General features: G+C 37.8%; 1 protein-coding gene across 7 annotated transcripts in view; it reads right to left on the bottom strand.

The window, feature by feature from the left end:
* Window positions 1-10,567, bottom strand: part of LOC122071158 (mediator of RNA polymerase II transcription subunit 8) — a 32,269-nt gene extending 21,702 nt beyond the window's left edge. For 3 of the 7 annotated variants that reach the window (XR_006138072.1, XR_006138071.1, XR_006138070.1), the window contains exons 1-5: window positions 9,708-10,565; window positions 7,772-8,092; window positions 6,509-6,633; window positions 839-963; window positions 574-757 (exon numbers count right to left, since the gene is read on the bottom strand). Coding sequence is in view for 4 of the 7 variants with exons in the window: in XM_042635465.1 (XP_042491399.1) it covers window positions 574-757; window positions 839-963; window positions 6,509-6,633; window positions 7,772-8,028 (691 nt within the window). In the remaining 3 variants the exon portion in view is untranslated. Of the gene's footprint in view, window positions 1-573; window positions 758-838; window positions 964-6,508; window positions 6,634-7,771; window positions 8,112-9,707 lie in introns of those variants that run through there. The other 4 variants (XM_042635464.1, XM_042635463.1, XM_042635465.1 and 1 more) reach the window with 4 other exon arrangements.
* Between the last annotated feature and the right edge of the window lie 712 nt (window positions 10,568-11,279).

Genomic DNA, 11,279 nt, shown 5'->3' on the forward strand with positions numbered 1-11,279 from the left:
AGCAAACACCCTCAAGCATTTACTGGTCAACCGAAAACCTTTTGTAAAAGTAAATACATTCCTAAATTTTCAAGAAAAATAAAATAAAATAAAAGCGACTAATTTTACCTTTACTGTTCCATAATTCTGAGTGAAACAACTTTTTCATTCATTCACTTTACCTTCATTCTAATTTTGCATTTTGATAAACTGCAGTAATTTCTCTAATCTCCTCTTTTTCTCATTTTTTCCCCATTGTTACTTTTGTTACAACCATCAGGATCCATTTGGCCAACCCAACTAGTTGGGATAAGCCTTGATTAAAAACTCATGCACAGCAAGCAAAGGTTACCTCAGACACTAGAAGACTAGAGCAAGTGAATGTCACCATTAACTACATTCTTATCATCAAGTTAACCATAAATTACATCTGCTGTCTATCAAACAAAGGCCATCATTAAGATGGTCCTCATTTAATGAAAAGCATACCCATTCTCTATTAACTTTACAAGAATATGAAAGAAAATCAACAAGATAGGCCTGTAGTAAGGTGGAGCACAAGTTCTGAATTGAACAAAATGTTATGAGAAGCACCTTCACCAAAATTTGCAGCAGCTCGAAGCAAGTTTTCTTGTTCTTGAATTTTTGCAGCCTGAACCTTGTCTATAGTTGGGACGATTGTGGGCCCTTGACGAGTACCTAAACCATAGGCTTTACGGGCATCAGCTATAACCTTTTCAGCACTCTCGCAGGCTGCCGCGATCATATCAATTCTAGTCTGCAAAGTGAAAGAGACATAACTCAGAATGCAAGGACTAGCAGAAAGAGAGCAGTTGGGCATTAAGTTGATCTAGAACACCTTTAATTTTTCGATTTGTGCGGATATTGGCAAGTTTTGCATCCCAATTAATAACTGTTCTCTCTTGGTGGAGTCCTCTGCTTCCATTTCTGGCAATAGTTTTGATGACAACATAACGGGTAGAACTGTAACCAGAAGATTTCAAAAGACAACCAGTAGGAGGTTACAAAAATAACATCATATGGGCATGCAAATTTGACAGCTGAAATCCCCCTCCCAGTGAACGAACAAAAAGTGCTTTATATAATAATAACCAAGGTCAATACAATAGAAGGGAGTACTTTCTTATAGCGGGAAGATGGATAGCCCATTTAACGACACTAGAGATTTTACATATAAGCAATAAACATTTTCCATAACTTTCTAGAGAAGCAGAAAAGAGAGCAATATCACAATAATGTTAATTTAAGAATACAAAGCAGACGCCAACTAAATTTGAGCAATTAAACAAACAGAAAGTATATACTCATCGATGAATGTAAACTAGACCCATTTAGTTGGGATAAGGCGGAGTTGTTGTTTTAATGAATAAAAACTAGTGTGAGAATCATACTGCTTATATAATTATTGTTTCAGAATATCCCTTTTTCCCTGAAAGGTAGTTTAGGTGAAGGTGAAAGTCAATCCTAGCTTTGGGTAACAAGCCACAGACTTTACCAGCTGAACCCACTAGCACCTTCAAAATATCCTATTGCTCCACCTTTTGCCTTCCTAGCTGGAAATCTATCACCACCACCACCACCAAATGGGGATAGTGTGTGTGTGGCCACTAGAATGAGACACAGTCGACGTCCTCATCATCATCCCCAGCAGGCTGAGACTAAAAAGGTCAGGGTGTTTGTGCATGAACATAGCCCTCTCAAGACACCATAAACTCGTCAATGTCAATACCCATCTAACTAGCTATCTAGGGGTCAGGCCTACCCTCAGGCCGATCCATTACAGGATCACCTTCATCCCTCAACCACTCGTATAGGGGATCCTCCTCAAATCATCTGAATATAACTGGAAAATGTTGGCTAGCTCGATTGGATCTTTATCACCATCCATGCCCATGCGTATGTGCTACATCTTCAGTCTCATATTGTAATGCACATACACCAACTGCTGCAACCATGTGAGATCCAATCGGTTCTGCCTCTTGGAGTAGGTAAGTGAGAATGTACTCCACTTGCGGCTTGCAATGGCACCCAGAAGCAGGAGATGTCTAGGAGAGCACCTTCGCTGCTATCTTTCCTAAGTTAGGTGCATCTCCTATAAAGTACCCACCATTCACTTGCATTAAAGTAAAGATAATTCATGTTAAGTGATTGCACTTGGTATGTACGTATATATATACATATATATATATATATGTATCTATATATATATATATGAATTGAATGGAGACAAAATTACAAATAATGCAGTTGGCCAACCAGAAGCTGTGGTTTCTCAACCAAACTTTGCGGACGCACAACCAATAGTCCCAAAAGCATCCTAGAAGGTTTTTATCTATACTCATTTGAACATTGGTAATGTTCACATTAATATGAAATCGAGTAATTACATTCCTTATAAATATTTAACAAATTACCCAGTCTCACCTCATTATTGTACCTAGACTGTATAGTTGGATTTGGCTCCAGCTTGGCCACCACATTTTCCATGGCATCCATCAGTGATTGATCCATACCAAGTTGACGCTTGTATTGGTACTTGGGATTGAGATAATACGCTGAGAATGATATAAAGAACTTGTAAATGCTTATAAAGATGTAACTGGAATGAAAATTAACTTAAGTACTTTAAAATAAAACTCAACAACCCTTTGCAGTGGATGTATCATGTGCTTCTCCCATTGATCGTCAAACATCTACAAGTGCACCCTCCCACCACATGTTAACCCTACTCACACGTGTTCCTTCATCATCTCCATGGTTGCATATGACTGTGGCAATGTAGGCTTCTCCTCAAAGTCGACCATCCTGAATACCTTTACCATTAGCTCTCGTATAAGAACCTTCTTCACTTCTTGCTAGACTTGGTCACTAGATATGGTCATATGTTGTCCCTACCCTACGGCGAACCTGACTCCCTCCAACTAAACCAATCCTTTGAAGCAAACATACACCTCAAACCAACCATCTTTGCCTCAAAGCTCTTCGATGCAATGTAGTTGGCGGCAAATCAAGTAATGCCAGACCTCATCAAATCTCCAGCGACATTTCCCTCAGCAGTTGTAAAACATATCCATAGTTGTAGACAAATGTGGTCACTTGTCATGTCTTGCCCACTCGACCGCACCCGGTACCATGGATCTCTTCCCCATGTCCTTCAGCATGAGGTTAATGCAGCGGGTTACACACAGTGTCCAAAAGAAGTGGTAGTTGGTGTGCATCAATCTCTTACCAGCCTTCTCAAATATTTTCTCATCATCCATCACCACTTGGACAACAATTTGTACACCCACACCCATACTTTGCATCCTTCTCCTCCTCAGATGCCACAATAGACCATAAAGTTAATGATAGACTGTATAGTGGGTCCAAACTTTCAGGAAGATAGTCCTACCATCACAATAGACCATGAAGTCATGATGGATTGACGAGTAGGTCCAGACTTCCAGTCCAACCATCACACCACACAGTCACTCTATAGCTCTCCCATGTGCCCCTCAATGTATCAATGCACTCATCCAATTCCTTTTGTTGGGGCAAATAAATATTCATCAATTCATATGCAATGAGCCCCTTCACTACTGCGCGAGCCTTACCCACTATATCAAGCATTCCCTAATAGTATGGTCCCTCAGCGGCAAGTGTTGGGAATTGGGATGCTATGATAATGGTACACAATTTCACGAAATTTCAACAGTCAGTTTCACAGGTTTTCGAAATAAAACAACCTGTGATACATCAAAAAGTAAAACTTTTGACCAAAATTTTCGCAGATATTTCGGCCAAAATTGTTCATGGCCTTTACTATAAATAAAAATTTTGCACCTAGCCTATTTCGACTCAAAAACCTTGGAAAACATAGTTTAGAGCTTTCTTGGTCAAATCAATCCATACAAGGTTATAACCAATGCTTGGGCAGTAAAGAAACACAGTGGAAGTGACAATTTGCAGCGTTGTTGGAAGATTTATGCAAGATCCAAAGTTTGAGGTATATCACTCTTCCTAAAAACTAAATTTGCAAACAAATAGAAAAAATACTTGGTTGTTGGCATTTAATTTTTTACATGTTACACACTGCAGCCCGACTATGACTTCAAGGAACCGGAATTCATTTTCAGTTTTTGAAATTTTTTGTAAACAAAAAAATGAATTACCAACCAAAAATAGGGCTTGCATGATTAAACATTATGTTCCTCTATTTCTCACTTTTTTTGTTTCTGGGAACAAAAAAAGAGTAGTTATCCGTTGCTAACACTAGTTCATTTTTTTGGACCTGAGAATGAACCAGGACCAAAAGGTTGCTAAGAAATAGAAAGAAAGAAGCATCTTTTAGGAGCTTCTCTATCCCAGAAATAAGAGAGAGAAATAGAGGGTTGCTCTTTAATGAGCACATAGTTAATTTGATGGTCAAAAAAGTAATTTCATGTTAAAAATAAAACATCTCCAATACAACTTCAACCACAACCTACACCACTACCGCCACCACCACCACCTGCTCCTCCCCACTGGTACTGCCACACCACCACCACCTCCACTATCACCACCACTGACTATGCCAAAATTTTGGGTATTGAATGACATTTTGTAAATTTATATTAAGTTCCACACAAATAAATTAATATGCACTTAACAAACGCATTTCTATCTCTTTAATGGCCCAAAAATAGAAATTACTACACGTTATCAAACACCTTTTTTTGCCCATAAATATGGCCCAGAAAGTTTGGTAAGAAGCTTCCTCAATGATCAGAGGTTTGTGGTACGGTCAGTTCACTCAAATCCACATTTATCCACTAACTTCATGCACAGGGACTCGACCATCAATCCTTCCTTCTTGTGATGAGCTTGACTGGCGCAGACATACAAAAATTCATTTCTAGATGGAAATTTATCCCATAAACAAATTGGTTATCATGAGACCCTTAGTGTTTAGAGGTCAATTTTGTGTATGTTGGACACCGTTCACCGATCTATGGCCTCACGTAGTCAGTTTTTAGATTCAGAAGATAATAAGAGCAGAAGGAAATTAAAAATAAAATAAAATAAGCAGAATCATCAGAAAGATCAAAATCCAACAAAGATCCAGTTAGTCGCTAATACTTGACCAGCTTCATTGCTACAAGGAATCAACAACAGGAGAAATTCCCAACAGTCATTATAGTGAAACAGGACCCAAAAACAGTACTTGCGACTGTGAAGAGAGGGAGCAACATAAGAGAATCCAACCTGGCACAATAGGATTCAGAGTTTCCTATTATGGCTTCTTTATTTGTAAATCAGCAGAGTCTTAGTAGGAAACATACTAGAGTCCAAGACTCCAGTGCCTACTTACAATCTAATAGAAGGAAATAACAAAAGAAAATAAACACTAATTATTTGCTAACAACTAAACTCAGACGCAACTTAGACACAAACCTCAACTCTACAATTCAACATACTCATGATAGGGACAGACTCCCTATCATAAGTAACCGTTAACAGTCATCATTGGAGAACCCCCTAATTTCATTTAGAACCCACCAATTGACTCCCCACAGATTATACTGCTGGCCATTGTGCAGAAGCAGCTCGTTAACTACCATGAAAAGGTTGAGCCCGAGGACATAGTTATCCGATAAAAAGACATACCAGTCATGTAACTATTGCATTAAAAGATAAAACCTTAGTTGAAAAAAATAAGTACACAGATAGGATGTTTCGTGATAAATATCTTACGGCAGGGTAGTATGGGTCAAAAAATAAATCCACTTGGTTTCAGACTTGGCATAACCCAAAGTCATGTTGGGAAAAACATCCACTTAAAACAATACACAAATAGTACGAATAACCTATGCAATTGAAGAGATAATGGTTTCATATAAAATGGATACTGTGAAATTGTTGATTTCCAATTATCACCAACTGGAGAGCAGATCAATAACCAACTTGTGTCTCTAAGGGCATCTTCTTGAGAGTGCCACCAAAGAATCTGTTAGATAGTGTCAAACCATCTTAAACAACTCTCCTTCGGTTTACATCCTAATAAAACCAGTCGTATGTCTCCCCTTTGTACGTCATATAGAGATTGATCGACACGAGGAAGATAATAAATGAAGGAAGAACCAGAGAGATAAATTAATCATCATCTACAATTTTTTTTGATATACCACTTGTAAACGAAAAAGATAAGAGTTGCCCACCACCATAAGAAAAAAGACATTTCCACTAATTTATTCACAAAAACATTTGGATCAACTTTGTCCCTATGAGCCAAAAGCAACACCCAAGCCTCACACACAGGCTCTTTTCATAATTCATTGACACGGGTGATGATTTGTTCACCTAAACATTGACTAGAGCCCACAAAAGGAGTCAAAAATAATTGAGAAAAAAAAAAAAAGGTGACATGCCACCTTTCTGCTGCTACAAGACTCTGTAGCTATAAGTTATCCATGTTCACTATTGCAACTTTCTCAAAATAGATTATTCGGTGCTTGTGTGCCATGAAGGTGTGAAAGAGATAAGCACATACTTGTTGCATTCTCAGCATTTACGTTCCTTGGATGAACTACAAATGCCTTGGACACCTTCTTTATATCTTCTACAATGTTGAAAAGCTCAAGATTTACCATAGAAAATTGCCCCAGAATATCCTGCCTATTGCAACACAGATTGAAGCACATGTGAACCAGAGTTTACTTCAGTAACAACAAAATATTGAATCTTCACACTGAATCAAATTATCTATGACAAGAACCAATCTTATGGAGTAGTTCAATAAAAAGGAACAATCATTTTTTCATGATCATATATACATCCCACTGGAGTAATAGCATTTTATCTTCATCATCCAATGTTGCTTTGCTCACCTGGTTCCAATGCTTTTTAAGTTCATACCTATCAGTAAGTTATTGTGTTTCCATTTGAATTCGGCAAAAAAGTTGAAAAGAAAATAGAGCTAAAAATTTCTACTAATATGAAGTTAAGAACACAATACCAAAATAGAGAAAAGCAAATGAATAATGACACACAAAGGAAATGTAATGACTGAATCACAAGTCTAATCCAAAGCCTTGAAGAATAAATTCTCAAGAGAAAATGTGTTAAACAAGCTTCAAATTGTAAATGGGATAAATGGACAAAGTGAAACATAAGCAACACCTCTACACTATATGTGCCTAAGCTATCAAGATTTGTATCAGAAAATCAAGCTCTGTTAGAAGGAATTGTTCCTTGATCTTGTGCAATAACATGCATCCATATCCATGCAATAATTATATTGTTAGCCAGTGAATACAAATGTAAAGTCCAATTTGATCATATAATACAAATGCAAAAGCAACCAAATAGCTTTAGTCTGTTCTATGAAGTTCCTTAATAGGAAAACCCATTCTCAGCATAAAATACTCTCTAGACCAATGCCCCTTTCAGTCCCACCACAAAATTTCCGATCAAGGAAAGAAGGCATTGTTGTATGTAGACTGTTATTCCCCGCACTTCAATCTTACTATTCAATTAAATTATGATATGAAAGCATATATCTATAGATGGCATGGCACAGATGCATGCAACAAATTAGCAATAAATTGAATAGTAGATATGCAAATTTGGCAAAATTAAGAGCAATCCGCTGAGCAGCGACAAGAAGAGAATTCCATAACCTGGAGATTAAATGCACAACCACAATAAAGAATGAATGAGACCAAAGCAATCCACACAATATAAAGAAGAAGACGAAGATGATGATGATGATAGTGAAGAAGGGAAACCCCCAATGCATAATAGAAAAAAGTACCATTTAGGGACAGCATTAGTACGAGCAATGGCATCAAAGTCTTCAAGGATACGAGAGATGGCTTTGAAGAGGCCGATGGCTCGAGTTTTCACAGATTCAAGGTTAAGTTGCTGCTGTACTGCCAAGTTCAGCTTCTCCACCCTGGGCGGCTGCTGCTGCTGCTGCTGCTGCTGCTGCTGCTGCTGCTGCTGCTGCTGCTGCTGCTGCTGCACTTGAGCCTGATCTTGAGCTCCCAAAACCCCTTCCATGGCTGCCATCGGAAGGGAGTATAGGGAAAGAGAGACAGAGAGAGAGCGAGCGAAGACTAGTATGATGATCCAACTGCAACCATGGAAGCATTCAGGCCAATTCTAAAACCAAAAATTCTGGCTCAATTCTAGGAATTCCTGAATAGCATTTGGAAATCATGAATTATATTCCTTAGCTCTAATGACCAGAATCTGAGCCTCATGTTTCATTGAGATGACTTCTATTATATAAAACCACGACAAAACAAATTGAAACAGAAAGCAAAAAAAAAAAAAAGAGCAAAGAATTTTGGGTGAATTAAAGATATCTTTCTACTCCTGCAACAGGAACAATTCATGTTCAATTAACAAAACAAGAAAAAGAATCATGGCACAAGACGACTCCAACAATATTTTGAAAGCGAGAGAGATTTCCCATGACGACTGCAATTTAGAATGTGTGAGTGTGTGTAAAAGAATATGCAGATTGATGCTAGGCTTCTTTTTTTCCTATTTAAGAAAACAAAACAAAACAAAACAAAACAAAACAAAACAAAACAAAACAAAAAACAAAACAAAACAAAACAAAACAAAAAAGGGTCATAAAAATGGCACTGCAATAATATGATACGCGTTTAATACGTGTAGGCACATACAAAATTCAACAAACAGAATAGTAGCATGTATAATATGATTTATCCACACACACAAGCAAAAAAAATAAATAAATAAATAAAACTACTTAAAATAAGGATAATCTTTCCCGGCACAAGTTACAAGGACGGGTAAATAGAATGCATACAGTGAGATGAAACAGAATTCATAATTTAGCAGGTCATCCATGAGAAACAGAACAGAAATAAAACACAAGTTACAAGGACAGGTTATCATCATGAGTTGAAGTGATCTGGATCCTCAACTGAAATCAACTCCCTGAAGTGGATAAATTGCAGTGATTTCATCGTGAAATTTTGGATCCTTCACCAGAAAATTATTCTGTAGTAAAAAATTACTCAAGGTGTTATGTTATAGTATTTTATTCTTTCTTAATCATCTGGCCTTTTTTACCAGACAAAAAAAAAAATCTGGTCTTTAATTATGTAGCTGGTCGTGGTTGGGGTCATGGAGGTGGCATTGTCCCACGGTCCCAGAACTATGCTGCTGCTTTTTTTTGCTGGAAAACATTATGCTTCTTTGATAGGCAAGGAAATGGTACTACACGTAAATGCTCCCTTTAAAAAAAACTTGTTGCTGATACCAAAATGGATTTTGGTTGGTTGATTACTCAACACTTCAACCCAAACACTAACTGAAGAGAAAACAACCAGTTGTTGATTCAAAAAACAGGGGAGAGAGAGAAAGAGTGAATACTAATATTCAACGGGTAGTTGCTGGAGTCTTGAAACGTTAAGCATATTTTACTTTGTCAATTCCCAAATTCCATATTATGAACAAGCCTGGCTCTTCTCTTTAGTGATAGAGTGGAATGATGACTGTGATGTGCAAGGATGATACTGGAAAGATTAAGTTACAAACTTACAATTCTTAAAGAGTTGTGGAGTAACTTAGCCATCTCTACCAGTCACATGCACAAGGCAAACCGAAAGAAAACAATCATTTGGCATGTTCCAGCTAGCAATGTGTTCAAAAAATCATTCCTATAGAGTTAAGGGTTCGGAAATCAGAGAGAAATAGAGAGAAAAACTTACTTCTGATTGACAAACCGGGAACGCTAACCGAAGATCTCCACGGCTAGTCAATGAATCTGAAGAAGATGAAAGATTTCAGAAATCAGAGAGAGACTTATCTGAGGGAGACCAACGACGCAGGTACCACCGGAAATTTCACCACTGTACTCAGTGGCGCTCTTCTTTAGGGTTTTTGCTTGGAAGAACAAAAGGGAAGGAAGCAGAGTCTCTAAGACTTTCAACTGTTGGATTGCTTGGGGGCAGAAATGTCAACGCATCCCCTAGCTTAAATGCAGAGAGTGAGAGGGAAGAGAAGATCACCATCAGCAATTTTCAAGACCATGGAGAACTTTATAACAGTAAACCAGCAATCAACCTTGAGAGTGGTCTCCAGAACACGGCGATCATCAACCCCAATGCCCTGAACACGATCACTCTCCCTCGGTGTGAACGTCACCTATAAGTAGAGAGTCGCAAGAGAAACCAGGGAACAGATACCACACCCGTCCAGCCTAACAAGATCGATCGAGACCAACCTCTTCAGCCAGCGGCAAATTCTGAGTGTTCAAGAACACTGTTCTCGTCCGTTCTTGTCAACATCCAATTGAACTTCTTCACAGTCAATAATTCCCTGAATCGTGGGTTTCCATATCAAATGGCCGAGTCTAGGGTTCTTGGGCCGATTCCGAAATCGACAGGGCACATTCACCGATTCCTCTTTTTAAACCCCTGACTCCAATCGAACTAGTCATATAGAAAATTGGTGAATTCACATGTCAAAAACCTCTGCAACCACAGCAATGTACAAGGAGCATCAGGTAGCTGGAGTCGCTTGGGCTGCATGCCCAGATGTCCTCAGCTGTTCGATGATCACCGCATTTCAACACTCGTTACAGATGATGTGGACACTGAATTTCACCCACTTCAAGGTTTAAAAGTTACAATGAATATGATATAATAAATTTTCACAAAAAACAAAATGACATGTCATAATAAGTCTTCACCAAAAAAATATATGGGATAATAAGTCTTATCAGTCCTACTAACTATCATATGTAATCAAGCAATGTAAATCCAATCCTATCTTAAGTTGCTAAGTCAGAAAGCATGTATAAAACATAAGGAAAATGAAAAGAAAGAGCGATATGGAAAAAATTCGGACCAAGTATATATTTGCTTGAGTTGTACCCTTAATAATGATCAAATCGTAACGTAGTTCACGCCATGTACGCATTTTGAGATTATATTATTCATAATAAGGTATTGAATAAACAACATAAATATACATTTTTTAGGCAAATGTTGTTATGTGAGCAAACTATGAATTTAATGATTTATATGTTAATTTCAATGATTTCTATAGAAAAAAACTATTTACTCTTTCAAGCACGGTAATGAATGAATAAGATTTAAACACTGAGAAGGGAGAAGCGTGTCATTGAGTCCAAGCATCAAAGTGAAGATATTATGTTGCTCAATGGACCTATGTCATATAGTAGTATAGCAGTTAAGCCATCAATGTGTTTCACGTGACTTGAACTAAGACTTGAAGACATTCATAGCCTGCTTATGTGTGTCACTGTGATAAAGTTG

This window comes from Macadamia integrifolia, unplaced genomic scaffold, assembly GCF_013358625.1.
Source record: "Macadamia integrifolia cultivar HAES 741 unplaced genomic scaffold, SCU_Mint_v3 scaffold_190A, whole genome shotgun sequence".
Lineage (NCBI taxonomy): Eukaryota > Viridiplantae > Streptophyta > Magnoliopsida > Proteales > Proteaceae > Macadamia > Macadamia integrifolia.